The sequence below is a fragment of the Peromyscus leucopus genome, chromosome 9 (genome assembly GCF_004664715.2).
Source record: "Peromyscus leucopus breed LL Stock chromosome 9, UCI_PerLeu_2.1, whole genome shotgun sequence".
In the NCBI taxonomy this organism is placed as follows: Eukaryota; Metazoa; Chordata; class Mammalia; order Rodentia; family Cricetidae; genus Peromyscus; species Peromyscus leucopus.
Genome location: NC_051070.1, coordinates 54,416,982 through 54,434,947, shown reverse-complemented (window position 1 = coordinate 54,434,947; position 17,966 = coordinate 54,416,982). Strand labels below are relative to the sequence as shown.

The 17,966-nt window shown below is 41.5% G+C and overlaps 1 protein-coding gene across 5 annotated transcripts in view; it reads right to left on the bottom strand.

The window, feature by feature from the left end:
- Positions 1 to 7,720, bottom strand: part of LOC114702671 (disintegrin and metalloproteinase domain-containing protein 28) — a 98,145-nt gene extending 90,425 nt beyond the window's left edge. For 2 of the 5 annotated variants that reach the window (XM_037208426.1, XM_028883168.2), the window contains exons 1-2: positions 7,523 to 7,720; positions 272 to 375 (exon numbers count right to left, since the gene is read on the bottom strand). In XM_037208426.1, the coding sequence (XP_037064321.1) occupies positions 272 to 375; positions 7,523 to 7,574 (156 nt within the window). In that variant the 5' untranslated portion in view covers positions 7,575 to 7,720. The remainder of the gene's footprint in view (positions 1 to 271; positions 376 to 7,522) is intronic. The other 3 variants (XM_037208429.1, XM_037208428.1, XM_037208427.1) reach the window with 2 other exon arrangements.
- Positions 7,721 to 17,966: the final 10,246 nt, after the last annotated feature.

The following is a 17,966-nucleotide window of genomic DNA, read 5'->3' as shown; positions in this document are numbered from 1 at the left end:
TAAAAAGCCTGGCATGATGGTCCATGCTTCTAATCCCAGCCAAGAAGACATGGAGACAGGTAGACCCCAGGACTCCCTGGCCAGCCTAGTTATGAATGAGAATGTTCCAGTCCATTGAAAGACTCAGTTTCGACAATCAAAGTGGATACCATGACAAACAACGTAAGAATGACTATGACCTCCCCCACATGTTCTCTCACATATACACATGTGCACAGGCATACACATAGACTGCATGTACAAGAAAGAAGACAATCACAGATGTACCAACCTTTTGCTCTGGCTCTTTGGCCTCCCTTTTACGCAATGGATGAAGTCTTATGGGATAAACCACTTCATATTTCTTGGCCTTGGGGAGTTCTTTTACTGTGCTTGCTGGGGTAGAAAAAAGAAAGAGAAGATAAAACTGTGGGACAGAATCAGCTGCTCAGCAGTGACCATCACGATGGGTGATGCCACACAGAGTCCTTCAATGATTTATGTCCTGACACAAGGGGAGCTGAACAACATGGAAAACCATCCCCCAGTCTTTAATCCCTGTCTTTTATTATTTCTCAGGCACTTCCGTGTGCCTCTCTGATGACAGTATTTCTTGTTAATTTTCCCTTTTCTTTTTGCTCTGCTGGATCCTGGCAGTGACTCCTTAGCAGGGGAATGAGACAAGGTAAAAGTTAAGCAGAATCCAGTTCTTCTGAAAGCCGATCACTCTCATGATAATGAAGTAGAAATACTCCAAGACCTTACTGCTATGAAATGGAATCAGATGCACACCATTTCTGGCCAAAATACATGTTCTTTGGAATTTTCAACAGCAATATTTAAATAGTCCCAGTAAAAAGCTCTGATGCTAGGCCCATAGAAAGGGCTGGCATGAGCAATCCTGACAGCCTTCATTTTGGGCATAGAAAAATATGGAAATCAGAGAAGTAGAGAATCTGAAGAGAGTCATCAATCAGGGCAGGGCTTCTTGGAGGTCGGATTCACACTGCCACTGTGAGGTAAGTGGAAAGTCACCTCAAACAACCAATTCACATCTCATAGGCTCATGCTCAAGCTTTTTCTGGAAATTTGGCTAAAGGGAACAGACGCAGGATGCTGGAAGCAGGATCTAGAAAAAGCTTTCTTTTCTCTGTGCCATGATTTGGAGCTTCTCTGAGGGTAATTCTAGTTCTCACACCAAGCACTTAAATACATTTTCATCAGCTGTGACAAATAAGTCATAAACCTTTCCTGCCATGGTCCACCCAATAGCAGACATACCCAAGGGGGCGTGACAAGCACTTGATAGCTTAGCCCAATGACTTTCCAGAGAATATAATATTAATTCCTTTTTATTTTATTTTTCTGAGAATTAAAGCAAAAAAAAATAAAATAAAATCTAGTGATGTCAGTTTTGGAATGGTTTTAATTCATGTGATCACATAAGAACAATTTAACCTGGGAAGTTAGAAAAACTCATTAAGCTCTAAGGATGCACTCAGAGTCAAAATGGCAATTAAGATAATGAAGGAAAGAACCTTCCTCTCCATGGCTTAGGGTTTACTCTCGGAAAACGTTTCAAAAGCAAAGCTAAGGCTGAAGAGATGGCTCAGCAGTTAAGGTCACTGGCTGCTCTTGCAGAAGACCCAGGTTCTATTCTCAGCACCCACATGAGAAAAGCAGCGTATAAATGTGGGTAACTCCGGTTAAGGGAATCTGATGCTTCTTCTGGCTTCTTTGGCCACCAGGCATGCAAGTGAACTACAGACATACATACAGGCAAAATATCTGTATACACAAAAATTTAAAAATATATAAATAAAGAAACCCACTTAAATCCAGGTGCAGATACCACAATATCTTAATTTTAGACTTGGAAATTTTTAACCGCTTGAAAAGTGGGAGCAGATTAAGATGTGTCCAAGTAGTCTATAATATTATACAAACAAACACAAAACACTACAGTGTCTTCAAAAGGGCCATCGTCATTAAAATACATTCTCATCAGCTGTGACAAATAAGTCATTGTCACACTTCTGTAGTAATAGTACAGTTTTTCTTTTTCTTTTTATTTCTTTCTTTTTTTCTTTTTGTTTGTTTGTTCTTCATTTCGCCAGAGTCCCGCTAGGCTAGCCTCAAATCCGAGATCTTTTTATTTCCAAATCCCAAAGTGGCCTTGTCTGCATGCATCCCTAAGTCCAGGCCACAAAATTCTCAAGTTACTCATTTCTTGCAGTCATAGGGTAATCACTGTACTCCTTATTTCTATGGAATTTAATAATTTAATATAAACTTTTATTAAATGCAATTCATTTTAATGTTGGTAAAGAAAAGTAGAAGTATTGGTTACAAAATACTGTTTTAATGTTCTAAAATGTGGGACAGTCATTCTTGCCTGTTAAAATGTTGTGATTACCAAAGCACAAAGACTCAACTATGTTCATAGCAGCACTATTCATAATAGCCAGAACCTGGAAACAACCTAGATGCCCCTCAACTGAAGAATGGATAAAGAAAATGTGGTACTTATACACAATGGAGTACTACTCAGATGTAAAAAAACAATGATATCATGAAATTTGCAGACAAATGGATGAAACTAGAAAATATCATCCCAGACTCAGAAGGACAAACATGGTATGTACTCACTCATAAGTGGATACTAAATGTAAGGCAAAGGATAATCAGACTACAACGCACAGCTCCAGAGAAGCTAGGAAACAAGGAGGACCCTAAGAGGGACGTACAGATCACCTTGGAAAGGGGAAACAGAGGAGATCCCCATAAATATACTGAGGATGTTTAGAAAACTTAAAACAACCAATAGAGGGTAATGGATGGGGGATGAGAACATGAGGGAATGAGATGGTCAAACTGGGGGAGGGATGGAATGGGAGAGCAATGAAAGATATATCTTGATAGAGGGAGACATAATGGAGTAAGGGAGAAACATCCCTTACTAGAGAAATTCCCAGGAATTCACAAGGATGACCCCAGATAAGACTACTAACAATAGTGGTGAGGGTGCCTGAACTGGCCTACCCTGGTAATCAGATTGGTGAATACCCTAACTGTCATCATAGAGCCTTCATCCAGTAAGGATGGTGGAAGCAGATGCAGAGATCCACAACCAAGCTCCAGGAGTCCAGTTGAAGAGAGGGAAGAAGGATTATATGAGCAAGGGGCATCAAGATCGTGATGGGGAAATCTACAGAGATAACTGAACTGAGCTCAAAGGAAGTCATGAACTTTAGACTGATGGCTGTGGAACCTGCATGGGACTGGACTTGACTCCCTGCATACAGAAGAAAGTTGTGTAGCTGGGTGTGTTTGAGGGGCCCCTGGCAGTGGGATCAGGATCTATCCCTGGTGCATGAGCTGGCTTTCTGGATCCCATTACCTATGGTCAGACACCTTGCTCACCCCCGATGAAGTGGAGAGGGCCTTGGTCCTGCCTCAACTGAATGTACCAGGCTTAACTGTTCCCTGTATGGGAGAACTTATCCTGTTGGAGGAGGGGAGGAGGGGTAGGTCAGGGTCAGGGGGAGGTGGGGGTGGGGGTAGTGGGAGGAAGGATGAGAGGAGGATCTGTGGTTGGTATGTAAAATGAATAAAAATAAATAAATTAATTAATTAAATAAAAGTTAAAAAGAAAAAACTTAAAACAACCAATTGAGGGAGGTATTTTAAAACATTAAAGGCTGTACATTTAGAAAATGGAAAAAAAATTGTGATTACTACAGAGCAGTGAGATGCCAAGAGGTAAGAAACAGCTCTTGCCAGAAATGAGCTCATGGCATGGGTGCAATTCCCCGATGCCTCCTTTAATTCACTGACACAGAACAAGCACACCATATGGTGCCTGTATGCTACCTGGTGCATTATGGTGCCTAATCATCACAATTAGCCACACAGACACTGAGTTATGAAGCCAGCTCTCACTGACATCGTAGCTTCAACAATTCTTTTCTTTAAATGCCATACCAGGGGAGGGGTGGGGCTGTGGAGATGGCTCGATGGTTATGAGTGCTTCCTGCTCTTCCAGAGGACCCAAAATTCACTTCCTGGCACACATCTTAGGTGGCTCATAACTGCCTGAAACTCCAGCTCTGGGGCATCTGACGCCTTCTTCTGGTCTGCACAGATACCTGCACTCTGCACATATGTGCACACTCAGACGCACTCACACACTCACAATTAAGAAGTAGAAAGAATTTTTTAAATGCCATTTTGGAGGGATGGAGAAATAGCACAGTATTTAAAATACTCTTCAGAAGGATCCAGGTTCTATTCCCAACACCCACCTGGTGATATGCAACTGTCTCTAAGATCCAACACCTTCTTCTGGCTTCTGCAAGCAGATATGCATGCAGATTAAAGACCCATATACGTAAACTTTTTTTTTTTTTTAGTTTTTTTTTTTTTTAATGACAAAAAGCCATATCAGTGGGGTTCAACCACAATGTGTGTGATTTTAACAGGAAATGAGGTGAAGTTTCCTTTGAGTCATAAAGTGACGACAGCACCCACCTGATCCTTCCTATAAAGAACGAACACAATGACAGCCCCACTTCTCTTTAAGGAGAACGTGAACAGCAGACTAGGTCACCCCATCCAGCAGCAAGCAGTTTTCTGTGCTGTACGTGCTGAATCCGCACTTCCGGTTAGTCTGACGCCCAATATTTCATGAAACCAAAAGTCACCAGATAGTTCTTAACTCTGGAGTCAAAACATACAAACACTACTTACAAAATTTATTTCCAACTCACTCTTTGGTGGGGAAGCACTTCCAAATAGAAACCAAAACAAACACAAATACTCCTCTTTAAAGTCTTTAGCAACTTCTCCTAGCTATATGAAATCAGTAAGTTTCCAGTTCATTCCAAACTCTCACAACAGTCAGTTCTCTGAAGAAAACAGATAGGATTTCTCTTAAAAGGCTCCGATTCCCCTGAAAGTTAGAAGGCCCTAGAAATAGGATATGTGAGGTGTATGGATTTCCACAGCATAAAAAGGGATGGAGTAGACACGGTACTGTTTGTCTCATGCATCCTTTCCTTTGATGGAGACGGGGCAACCTCCTCCCAGGTGAATAAAATCGAGTTAATTATTTAGAAGCCAGTGACACAAACAGCGTTAACTGCCATCCAGGGATTACACAAATCCAAGGTGTAACACAATATGTTTCTATTAATTTGTTTTAATGCTTGCTTGCTTTCTCTCTCCCACAGAACTCATGTGTTGGATTAGTTTTGACTAGCAAAACTGGATCTAGAGATCTAGAGAGAGAAGACAGTTATTTTGGTTTGAGTTAGAGAGGTATGGGAGTGTGTGGTTTGTGGTTCAGATTTTTCTTTAACTGTTCATTAGTTTAAAAAATAAAACAAAGCTCATTAATGAGACTGGTGTAGCTGACCTCAGTCTAGAATACTGTTCTATCTGGATCCATTTTGCAACATTTATGCATAATACTGGCATCTGCATTTTGCTCCAAATCTGTTAGAAATTGTTTCAGGGTTGTCTTTCCAAAGGAGGCATCAAATCTTTAGTGCAAGTTTATACAATGACATTGACTCTCTGTCCCCTCAGACTCTTCTACTTTTAAACATTATTCAGTAAAAATAAGTATTGAAGGAAACTGGAACCCATATTCTAATGAAGTCTATTATTTGGCTTTATAGGTTAAGTTGTGTATAATGGCTTACTTTTCCCAGTCATTTTATAAAGGGTAAAAATAACTTCTAGTTGAAATGAACATATTTTTAAAGCCACTGCATCCCTAGGCATACTCCTGAAACAGAGTGGAGACTGGTCTTTTGTCAATGCACTGATCTATTTCCTCTTCCCCCCAAACACCTTCTGTGTCTTTTTAAATATTTGTTTTCACTTTTCCTATGATGAAATCCCATGTCACTTTTCTCAGGGGATGGTGAAGCTCATTACGAGCATCATGCCCTATTTTATATATTCTTCTTTTATGTCTAGTGGAACCAGGCAAAGGTTATGGCCAGAGGGCGCATGCCTAGGGTACCAATGATGCAGAGGGAGAAATCAAGAGTTAAGAAAACAAATCTTTTGTTCCATGCATTCTGGCTGGAAAACCAATCCTTATGGGGAGTCTACCAAGGGTACAGTGGTGGGGGTTGCCTTTGAAAGGGCAACACGGATGGTAAAAAAAAAAAGGCAGGGTGTGGCATCCTATTCGAGATGAATGCCCCCTCACTGGAGAGCAAGCAGAACCTCTGTTAGCACATCCTTGAGATGATGTCACACTTCTAGGCTTTAGATCTCCGGCTTCCACATCCTGGTGTAGAGTTGGGGGAGCAGAAACAGTTTGGTTTCTGCTGATTTCTAACTGAATTCACTGAAATGACAGTAGCATGCATATGTCCCACCATTAACCATGAGACTCTGTCACTGGATCTATGTGATCTTTCTCCCCCTGAACAGAGCTGGTTCCCAAGCATTTCCTCTGTTTCTCCTGAGAGTGATGTCCCCAACAGTACTGAAGACAGTGTTTTCAGGAAATGTGAGGAAAGAATTCCTACAAACTTTTTAATACCTGCAAATCAAAACCAGGAATTTGAAGCCAAGAGCTCATGTATTTAAGGATATACTAGTATCCTAAATTTTAAGGGTGTTAAGTGTAATTTTTACAAGTCTGAAAAACAAAGGACAAGCCCTTTTTAGTAGGAAGGTGCAGAGAGGATTAGGGAGGCATTTTGTGCTCAATGCTCTCACTTTTGTTCATAATTCATCCATTCCTGGGTCCCAGCAAACATTCTATGGTCCAAGAAAAATTGCCAGCTAGGGTGAGGATTCAGACTCTAGACACAGACATAGACATACTGGAGAAATGTGTCATCAGATCTCAGTCGTGCGAAACTAAGCTGAGAATTTATAAAATGGAGCAACCTACTTGCTCTAACATGTTAGGAAGTAGTATTCACTCCATCTAAATTCTTAGATGTTTGCTATAACCCACAAAAGGGGAGTGTATCATCAACATACACAGAACTGAAACTCCTCCTCACCAATAACGTCGCAATGCTTTATAATTATGAACATGAGCATGGCATCCTGCCAATTAACTGTATCTATTATCACTAAGCATAAAAATGTGCAATCCACAGTAACACAAATTGCTAAACTGGCCCCAAGTATAAGAGCAGATACTTTCTCCAGTCCTTGGTCAAATTTGCTGTTTTATTGAACTAAAAATTGACACAATTAGTTTTGATAGATTTCGATTTTTGACTTAAGGATCACATTCATGGTTTAAATGCATGAGAGCTTCCTTTTCTCTTTTAAAGGTACCAGAGCTGACATATAAATGTTTCAAGCAAACCTCTGATTGCTCTCCTTCTTGTCTATCACAGCTCCCAAACTACAGATTAAAACTACAGCCCAAATGCCTAGTAAAACTGGTTAAAGGGGAAGAAACAGCTAGTCAATGTATTATATACCATAAGACTAGGAGCAGATGGGTAGCATGGAGTCCTGTGACGTGCTGAATAGAACCCAGAGAAGGACTAGCGCCTACCTGGAACTGGAGAAAGGAGGAAAGAGACTATCAGAAGGCTCCATTGCAACATGCTGCGGTCCCAGAGCGGTGCCTGCCTCCACTCACACCTGTAAGGTTGCTTCTGCCCCAGCCGCCTCTTAAGGGAGACAGAATGAAACTCCCTGCTTCATTGTGTACGCTTCAGCAAGTGTTTACTGAAGGTGTTGCACAACTTGGCATCTGTGGTCCTGCCGCAAGGGCAGGGCAGGCGGAAGTCCTGACCGCCTCTTGACTGGCTCTAAAATTTCCTGTATTAGCAGCTATTGTCTCCCTCTCTTTATTCTCTACGCCCCCCACTCAAGAGTAAAATAGCAAGTTTCCAATGTGTTGTTATAGCTCAGTAGTTCACAAGAAGGTAACTGCATGCCTTGGCATATCTTGATATGTGGATCAGGTTGTATATCATGTACATAATTATATTTGGAATATGCACATGCTATATACATACACACATGTATATTATGTATACATATGTTATATATATTATATTTAAATATATGGATTTATCATTTTCAGCTAAATCGATAAAAAAATATGGAGACTATTATTCTTCTACCATATATATTTTTTATATATAATTTCTAATTCCTTCTGAGATCTGTGTGAAATTCTTATTTCCAATTACTCTATACTGTATTCTCACACAATGATATTCACAAGAAGCTTTGACTATTTTGAAATAAGATGTTTTTAAAGACAGAATTTCACAAATCCTAGGCTGGGCTCCAACCTACTGTGCAGCACAGGATGAGCTTGAACTCTCTGCTCTCCTGCCTCTAACCCCTGAGTGCTGGGATTGCAGGGCATACCTCCACACTCAGTTTTGACGTAGTGCTACAGATCAAATACAGGGTTCCATGCATACCTGGCAAGCGTTTTGCCAATTGAGTAACACCCCTTCTCCTGAAATAAGAATTTTGACAACACAAGTACAAGGCTCTCCAGATCACCATGGTGTTTGTACCCTAACTAAGGACCTGGGTGAGATGGGGGGGACACCTTAAGGATGGAGGAGAAGCAGTCTCAGGGCCTGTCACCTCTGTTGTGAGGCTAAATTGGATATATTCAGAAACCATACTATAAAACTAAAAAATACATGCATTTGGTTGCTTATTAAATTTTAGGTGCCCTCGCAGTCTATTATTTTTGTTATGTTAGTCCTGCTGACATATTTGTTTTCAAGTACCATTTTACCTCCATATTATATGTGAAAAAATGGAATTTAAAAACATAAAAGGGTCCACAAGATTAAAATTCCCTTGTCTCCATTGTGTAGGTTAAGAGGATCAGGCTGTTTGCTCACATTACTCATGCAGGAATAGAAGGGGTGGAATTTGAACTCGATGCTGTCTCTTGGCCACACACCTTCATGTTTCTTAGTTATCTGACTCACACACACAGTCTTATTTCTAATGATAAGATCCCTATGGAATAGAAATAGCCCTGAGAACAAATTGTGAATACACATCCTGTAGCTAGGACACATAAGTTATGCATCATCTTAATACAGAACACAATTTGGGCTAGAGAGATGTTAGTAAAAAGGACTTATTTTTGGTGGCTGTAAAAGCACCACATGACCACAAGAGGGTGGTAGGTCTGCTTGCACAGCACTTCAAAATGGAGGTTGAGCATCTACTAGTAAGGAGACGTTCTCTTCAACCCATGCTCTACAGCTTTCCCTTTTCCAGGCAACAGGGAGGCTATATTCACTTTTTAAATTAGTTCTTTGAGAATTTCATACAATGCGTTTTGACCATATTCACCCCTCCCTCAACTACTTCCAGACCACTCCATCCCAGTCCATCTAACGTTTGTGTCCTCATTTATTTATTTAATCATTTATTTTTTGTTTGTTTGTTTGTTTTTCGAGACAGGGTTTCTCTATGTAGCTTTGCGCCTTTTCTGGAACTCACTCTGTAGCCCAGGCTGGCCTCGAACTCACAGAGATCCACCTGCCTCTGCCTCCCAAGTGCTGGGATTAAAGGCGTGTGCCACCATCACCTGGCTATTTATTTATTTTTTGACTCATCAAGTCCAGTATGTATGTGACCATATCATCTTGGGTGTGTGGCCTTCCACTAGAGTGTGGTTGACTTATCATGAGCTACACTCTCAAAGAAAATTGGCTCCCTTTCCCAGCAGCTATCACTTGCCAATGACTCATCAGCTAGGGGTGAGACTTCCTGGTCACCTCCATTCTCCATACTGGGATTTGGCCTGGCTTGAGCTTGCACAGGTCTTGTGCCTTCTGCCACAGTCGCTATGAGTTCACATGCACCCTGCTGCGTCTGCAGGACATGGTTTCGTTGTAGTCATCCACTACCTCTGGCTCTTGTATGTTCCTCTGCCTCTTCCAAATTGATCCCTGAGCCTGGAAGTAGGGGGTGTGATATAGACATCTCATTTTGAGCTGAGAATTCTTTAGTCTCTTGTCCTCTCTGTATTGATCAGTTGTGGTCTCTCTTGATCACAATCTACAGCAAGTTGAAACTTATGTAATGAGACTTGAGAAATGCATTGATATATGGGTATAATAATAAATCATTAGGACTTAGTTTAATGCTATGTTCATTTTATTTTATTATTTTTCTCCATTAATTTCACTACACATTAATTAGTATATAGTGTGTGTCACACACTGAGGACACAATTAAAAGACCCAATCCTGTTTTGAGATGCTTCCAGTCTGGTTAGAGAGACAAACAAGATCACTTCCATGGAATTACAGAAAGTAAATGTGACTATGTACCCTGTATCATTATAAAGTCTCTTGTTTAGTTCTAGGATAGAGCTATAGATAGAGGTCAGAGGTCTTCATCAGCTGTGCAAGAGGAACTTCCTGGAGTCTAGAACAATATGGTCAGTGAAGACTTAACTGTAAGAAACTCTGAAATGTGCATATTACAATGTATTATTTTAGGATTGGTCATTTTTTTTTAGCAGTTGGAGCAATGGGGACCTGGAACAGGGATCTTGCTAAGAATAAAATGGCTCACATTGGACTTTGGCCCTGTAGAGAATAAAGACCAGATGGATTAGTTTGTGCATCTGCTTGGTTGTGTTGGAAGAACACCCTGGAGAAACACGGTGATGCATAGCCATTTAAACTGTCAATTATTCTTCAGTACTCTTTAGACTTCCTATGATCATACATGCTTTTGATCAGACTTCTTTCCAGCTATAATTTTCACAGTTTTGGATTAATCTTCAGAGCTAGCTATATTTACAAAGCCCATCAATAGCAAAGAATTTCACCAACATCCAAATGAGTTTTATTCTCCACTTTGCCGTTACTTGCTAGAAGATGTGCCAAGTAAGCATAATGAATGATGAGTGGATAAGTTTTGATGGCCAGCTTAGTTTTCCCTTTCTCTTTTTGCTAATGGAAATAGTTGTTATTACTTATATATTTTATCATCTTTGTTGGTTAAATTCTGGGAGAATATAAAATAAATGGTAAGAGGAAGAGGACATTTAGAGCAGAGAAATATTCATATGGTAAACACAAAATACTACAGTAGAGCAAGGAAAAGCATACGTTAGCATCCAAGTTTTGAACATAAAAACAATCAGTTCGCATCAGTACAGAATGGCTGGAGCTAGACTACAGCAAAAAAGAGGGAACTAGCTGCAAGTCAAAAATGAAAGAATCATGAATATGGGCAAAAGAGATGGAAGGAAGCAGAGGAATTTGAAAAGTACTTAGAGAACAAAAGTAGTAAGAGTTAGCAGCTAGGCGTAGTAGAGCAGAAATTAAAGAGACATAGATTTCTTACTAAATACTTATTTAGTGTCTACTGTGAACTAACTGCTGCAATTAGCCTTAGCTATAACATTCTGAACAAGGAGGCAAAATCTCTGAAAGCACAAAAGCTTTCTTGTTTTTTCTTGTACTATCTTGTTGGAGCAAGAGAGTAGGCAAAAGAAATAATCCCTTCGAAAAAACAAAACAAAACAAGATAAGGCGATGCACTCAGGGACCACTCAGAATGTTCCTTTCAAGGAGAGGATATTGAGTACACACCTTCCCGGGCTCTTTTTGCCTCCAGTAGCAGCAGGGAAAATGGAGGCCAGGGTTTTCCACGCCACTGTTAGTCATCTTTGTTCTTGTAGACACTGCTGCTTCTACTTTCACATCTTACATTGAATGGGCTTTCTTAAGATGTTATTTTATACATAAAGAAGTGTTTCTTCAGTTGGAATTCAACATCCCTGACTGAATGAAACCATAGTCTCATTTTCTTTCCTCCTCCTTCTCCTCTAGCCTCTTCCCACCAACCCACGCCCCATACCCTCCTCCAACAAGATAAGGCCTCCCATGGGGAGTCAGCAGAGCCCGGTCTATTCAATAGAGGCAGGCCAACCCCCTCCCTCTGCATCAAAACTGTTCCAGGTGTCCCACCATCGGTAGTGGGCTCCAAACAGCCAGCTCATACACCAGGGATGGATCCCAATCTCACTGCCAGGGCATCCCTGAAGCAGTTCAAACTACACAAATGTCTTGCTTATGCAGAGAGCCCAGTCGAGTCCCATGGAGGCTCCACAGCTGCCAGTCCAAAGTTCATGAGTCCCCACAAGTTTGGTTTGATTGTCTTAAAGGAGTCAAGCCATACACAGAAGTAACATTGCCTAGCATTTCTCTGTCATAGGACAAACTAGCTTTACTCAGAACCATGATGGAGTGTTCCACAGTCACAGTGTAAGATGTTGTCAGAGCAGAGTTCCAGACGGAGCTAAACTTACCATTTTATAAAAATACAGTGATGGATAAAAGTGAGGGGGAAGAATAAGGACAGAAATTGTCAAAATGGACCTTTGGGAGAGTTAAGAAGTGCCAGAGCCCTGCATGGTGCTGCAAATGCACATTCTTCACACCTCCCCAGAAGCCAGAGGGGTGCAGAAGCTGATTCAACAGCAGGAAGAGAAGGAGCACATGCTCTCCGAAAATGAATACAGGGTTCAGTTCTTCACTGTATCATTTTCCATATTTCCCTGAATTACTTTGTCTTCAATCTCAATAGGTAATAGTGAGTTCCAATCTTGCACAATACGTTCAATGAGAAGTTGATTCAAAAGACTTAATTGGGAACAATGGCAGGTACATTGGACAAGTATTTATAAAATGACTCCCTGTAAGTCCCTGTAAACACCAGCTTCTCTGAGCTAAAGGTCATCTGAACAAAGATCCCTGCAAGATGACCCATTTTCAAGAATCACTTTAAAAACAGTGGAATGAAACTGGACCTGGATGTAAAGGTCATCAGGGCTTCAAACCGCTGATGCAATAGTATAGCTTCTTGTCTGCTGTAATTTGTGGAGGTAATGCTGGGAAAGCCACCTCCTTCAATATGTGCCTAATGCCATTTGGAGTACATTTTTGTAATTTCACTAACTCTTTTATTTATATGTATGTATGTATCCCAGGTGTGTGCAGTGACTTCTGAGGCAAGGCGGGGGCATTAGATGTCCTGGGGGTAGAGTTAAAGGAGGTTGTGTGTGTCCAGAGGTAGGTGTTCTGAACTAAACGCAGGTCCTCTTGAAAGAAGAATAAACACTCTTAACTGTGGGACTATCTCTCCAGTCTCATACCACATGCTTATGAAAGCTTTCGGATATTGGAAACCTCGGTGACATATGGAGAAATGAGTCCCAGTGGCACAGTAGGAGTTTGAGGTACTTATCAGAGGGTCTATCCAGCTCGTGTTCCCCTCATTGAAGAGGTACAGTCCCCTGGGAGGTCATTGTGAGACAATCCTTCACAGTCCTTCAGGGATGCTGGCTGGGATGTTCATGCTAGAGAAATCACCCTGCGAACATCACAAGGGAGAGAGAAATTGAGGCTGTGGAGTCATTCTGTGCATACCTGACCTAAGAACCTGCATTTTGTTGTGTTTTGAAAAGCAGGCTTGAAGCACAATATCTGCCATAGGATACAAGGCCCCTTTCACCCCCCTCCCCCCTTTCTGGTGCCCATCTCAAGAAACAAATTGCTGGAGAAAGACCCAGAGAAGTGGAGAAAGGGTATTCAAGGTCTGCATTGTTTGCTGTTCCTGTTGTGGTGTAAAAATCCCTGACAGAAACAACCAAAGGGAGGGACATTTGTTGTGGCTCATAGTTTAGAGCGTCCGGTTCAATCCTAGTGGGAAAGGCATCGTGACTGGAGTAGCTACGGCAAGGAGAAACGGTGGTGTGCTTTGTTCGCATCTTATTGGCTCACGTAGTAGGGGGAACTCAGGCTGGCCGTAGGACTAGGCTAGACCCCTCTAATATCCACTTTGGGGCCCTATGTCCTAAAGTTCCCCCAAATTTCCAAAGCAAAGGCACAAGCTGATGACCTTGCAATCACACACATGAGCCCGTAGAGGGCACTTTCCTGCCAAACCAAACCAAAATTAAATGCACTGTATTTGTGACGATTCCCCGAACCTGGAAGTGGGAAGATAACGGCGAAGGAAAAACTGGCCCAGTTTGGGTTGACTTCTCAAGACTTACAGATTAGCTCTGGGTCAATAAGCATATTGCTGTGCTGTGTTCTCTGTATGTTTACTTTTAAGAGCTTAAAGTACTTATCAAAGTCAACTATTTAAGTGCTTAGATCAGTGGTTCTCAACCTGTGGGTTGCAACCCCTTTGGGGTCAAAGGACCCTTTCACAGGGGTCACATATCAGATATCCTGTTTATCGCATGTTAACTTCACAATTCCTAACAGTAGCAAAATTACAGTTGTGAAGTGGCAACAAAAATAATGTTATGGTTGGGGGGGTCCCCATAACATGAGGAAGTGTATTAAAGGGTCTCAGCATTAGGAAGGTTGAGAACCACTGGCTTAGATGAATGAAAGATCTTGACCTCTGACCAACTGCTTCATATCCTGAACCAGAAGAGCTGACCCCCATTTTTCCCCTGAGGCAGACGACAGGTGATTGCACAGTACAGGATAACACCTCATGTGTTTGGTGTGTCCTGTTGGTGAGGACAAGATTAAGGAGACAGCTGAACACAGGACATTCTAGGGACTCGCAGGTGAGATCCACACAGTCCATGTCCCATAGTCTCACCTTCTAGGGGGTAGGACACCATATGCCATGCAGGGCCACCAGCCTACTTAGAAATGCTGATCAATCAGAGCTGTGGGAAGAAGACTTTTAGCATCAGAAAGGGAGGTGAAGTCTAGTTCCTGTGACTGACTTACCTGAGTGGTTCTGTAGCTGGCATGGAACTGAATCCCAGCATTCATGAATGAGCAGGAACTGAGAAGGGGAGTTCTTTGACCAGAGAGCCACATCTCTGGGGAACAGAGTGGGGATCGAGTACAACTTGTGGTTAGGCCATCTTGCTCCCTTCCGGATTCAAAAGCACCAACATGCTCATAATATTGGGCCTAATTGTGTCTTTCTACCACCTGAGAATGAAGGAAGAGAGCACAAATGTATCACAGCTCTGCGGATGGGCAACATCCGCCCTCACTCTAGGTAGAAGTGTTCTGCCAAGATGTAAGTGATGTGTCAGCTTGATCACATACAGAGCATCTCTGCTGATCAGCTACCAGCTACCGAGATTTAACCAACATAGTATAATCAGAGAAGTCCTGTCTTCCTCCAAGGGACCCAATGGAACGTGGCATGGCTACTTAGCTTTGTAATCCAGGGCTTGAGGGCTTGTTGGCCAATCATAAAATTAGAGCCTAAGCAAGAAAGTATCAGTGTGTGCAAATATAGGTACCTGAAAGCCGATAACAAAGTCTCATGACTTTCTTTTGTAAAAATGTATTTACTAAGCTGAAAGTCAAATAGTTTCAGCTTCCCACAGGTAGAACCTATATTTGAACAAGAAACGGTAAGGCCCTAAATTGCTTTTGCTAGTGAAAGTCTCACAGTCCCTTCCCTGCATGTCTTCTGAGAATCAACAGCTCTTGACTTGGGGTCTTTTGGTTCTAATTTTTTCCAATTATCCTTCTTTTAATCATAAACCCAGCATGTAAATGTTCCACAAGTATTGCATAAATGCATTCTCTTCTTACCTGTTTGTGTGTCATGTGTGTCTAGGTGGGAACGGGGCTGGCAGTAAGTTGTAGAGAGAATTCAAATAGAAGAGTGGATCATCCCTTCTGATCTGTGTCTCGTTTTCTCCAAAGTTCTCCACATGCTCTCCACTCAGTATGTGATATTTATGCAAGCATCTTGTATGGATGACAGATAATGACATATTCATAAATTCTATTCATTTTGAATTGAGCAACAATAAAGCCATTTCTGAAAGTGGTTCAATAACAGAGAAAATAAATGCAACCAAATATTAAGAATTGAGAGAAGAGTTTGAAAAAATAAAGTTTAGAATTTAACTCATGAAACTGTGGTGTTTTGTCTCATATAATCAACTTGATATTCAGATATTTGGTCAAATATTCTTCTGTATATATTTTTGTTTATTTATATATATTTGGGCATATGCATACATACATCTATATGTATATAACAATAATCAAAGAAAAAGAAGCTATCAACTTGAAGGGGGACATGGGATAGGTTCAAATGAGGGCAGCTGGGATGGGCAAGAGGCAAGAAAGGAAAAGGGGAAGTTATATAATTCTGTTTCAGTTAAAACCTTATTAAAATAATTTCCAACCATAAAAAGTTTTAGTTAACAATAAACAAAAATGCAAAATGTAATGAGAGTACATGACATTTTTTTCTTTTTTAATTAAAGAATTTTTTATTCATTTTATATAGCAACTACAGATCCCCCTCTCATCCCTCCTCCTGCCCCTCCAGCCTCCCTACCCTCAACCCACCCCCAATCCCCTCCTCCAACAAGGTAAGGCCTCCCATAAAGAGTCAGCCAAGCCTGGCACATTCAGTTAAGGTAGGTCCGAGCTCCTCCCCCTGCATAAAGGCTGTGCACAGTGTCCTACCATAGGTAATAGGCTCCAAAAAGCCAGCTCATGCACCAGTGATGGATCCTGACTCTACTGCCAGGGGCCCCTTAAGCAAATCAAGCTATATAAATGTCTTACTTACGCAGAGGGCCCAGTTCAGTCCCATGGAGGCTCCAGAGCTGTTGGTCTAAAGTTCATGAGTTCCCACTACTTTGGTTTGGTTGTCTCTGTAGGTTTCCCCATCATGATATTGATGCCCCTTGTCATAGAATCCCTCTTCTCTCTTTAACTGGACTTCTGGTGCTCCGTTTGGTACTTGGCTGTGGATCGATGCATCTGCTTCCATCAGTTACTGGATGAAGGCTCTATGATGACAGTTAGGGTATTCACCAATCTGATTACTGGGGTAAGCCAGTTCAGGCACCCTCTCCACTATTGCTAGTAGTCTAAGCTGGGGTCATCCTTGTAGATTCCTGGGAACTTCCCTAGCACCTAGTTTCTCTCAATCCCCATGATGTCTCCTTCTATCATGGTATTTCTTTCATTGCTCTCCCACTCCGTCCTTGCTCCAGCTCAACCATCCTGTTCCCTTATGTTCTCATCCCCCATCCCTTATCCTCCATTGCCCTCTCTCATCTCCAGTTTACTCATGGAGATTTCATCTATGTCCCCTTCCCAGGGCGATCTATGGATCCCTCTTAGGGCCCTCCTTTTTAGCTAGCTTCTCTGGAGCTGTGGGTTGTTGTCATTCTGAGTCTGGGTTACCTCACTCAGGATGACATTTTCTAGTTCCACCCATTTGCTTGCAAATTTCATCATGTCATTGTTTTTTACTGCTGAGTAGTACTCCATTGTGTATATGTACCACATTTTCTTTATCCATTCTTTGATTAAAGGGCATCTAGGATGTTTCTAGGTTCTCATTGTTACAAATAATGCTGCTATGAACATAGTTGATCATGTGTCCTTGTGGTATGATTGATCATTCCTTGGGTATATGCCCAAGAGAGGTATAGCTGGGTCTTGAGGAAGATTGATTCCCAACTTTCTGAGAAACCGCCATACTGATTTCCAATGTAGCTGTGCAAGTTTGCGTTCCCACCGACAGTGGAGGAATGTTCCCCTTGTTCCACATCCTCTCCAACATAAGCTGCCTTCAGTGTGTTTGATCTTAGCCATTATGACAGGTGTAAGATGATATCTCGGGATCATTTTGATTTGCATTCCCCTGATGACTAAGGATGTTGAGCAATTACTTAAATGTCTTTCAACCATTTGAGATTCTTCTGTTGAGAATTCTGTTTAGCTCTATAGCCCATTTTTAAATTGGATTGTTAGGTATATTGATGTCTAGCGTAACATGAATTTTAAATGGTCTCATTAAATAAAAAAAACGCAGAAGCCAGGTATTGGGGTAAATTCTGAAAGATCAGAGAAGCAAAACAAGCTACAGCCGACCTCACCTTGACAACTCCTCATCCAATTCTGTTTCTACAAATCCTCAGCCTGAAAGCTTCTGAGTCCTCACCCAAGTGGATCTCAGCT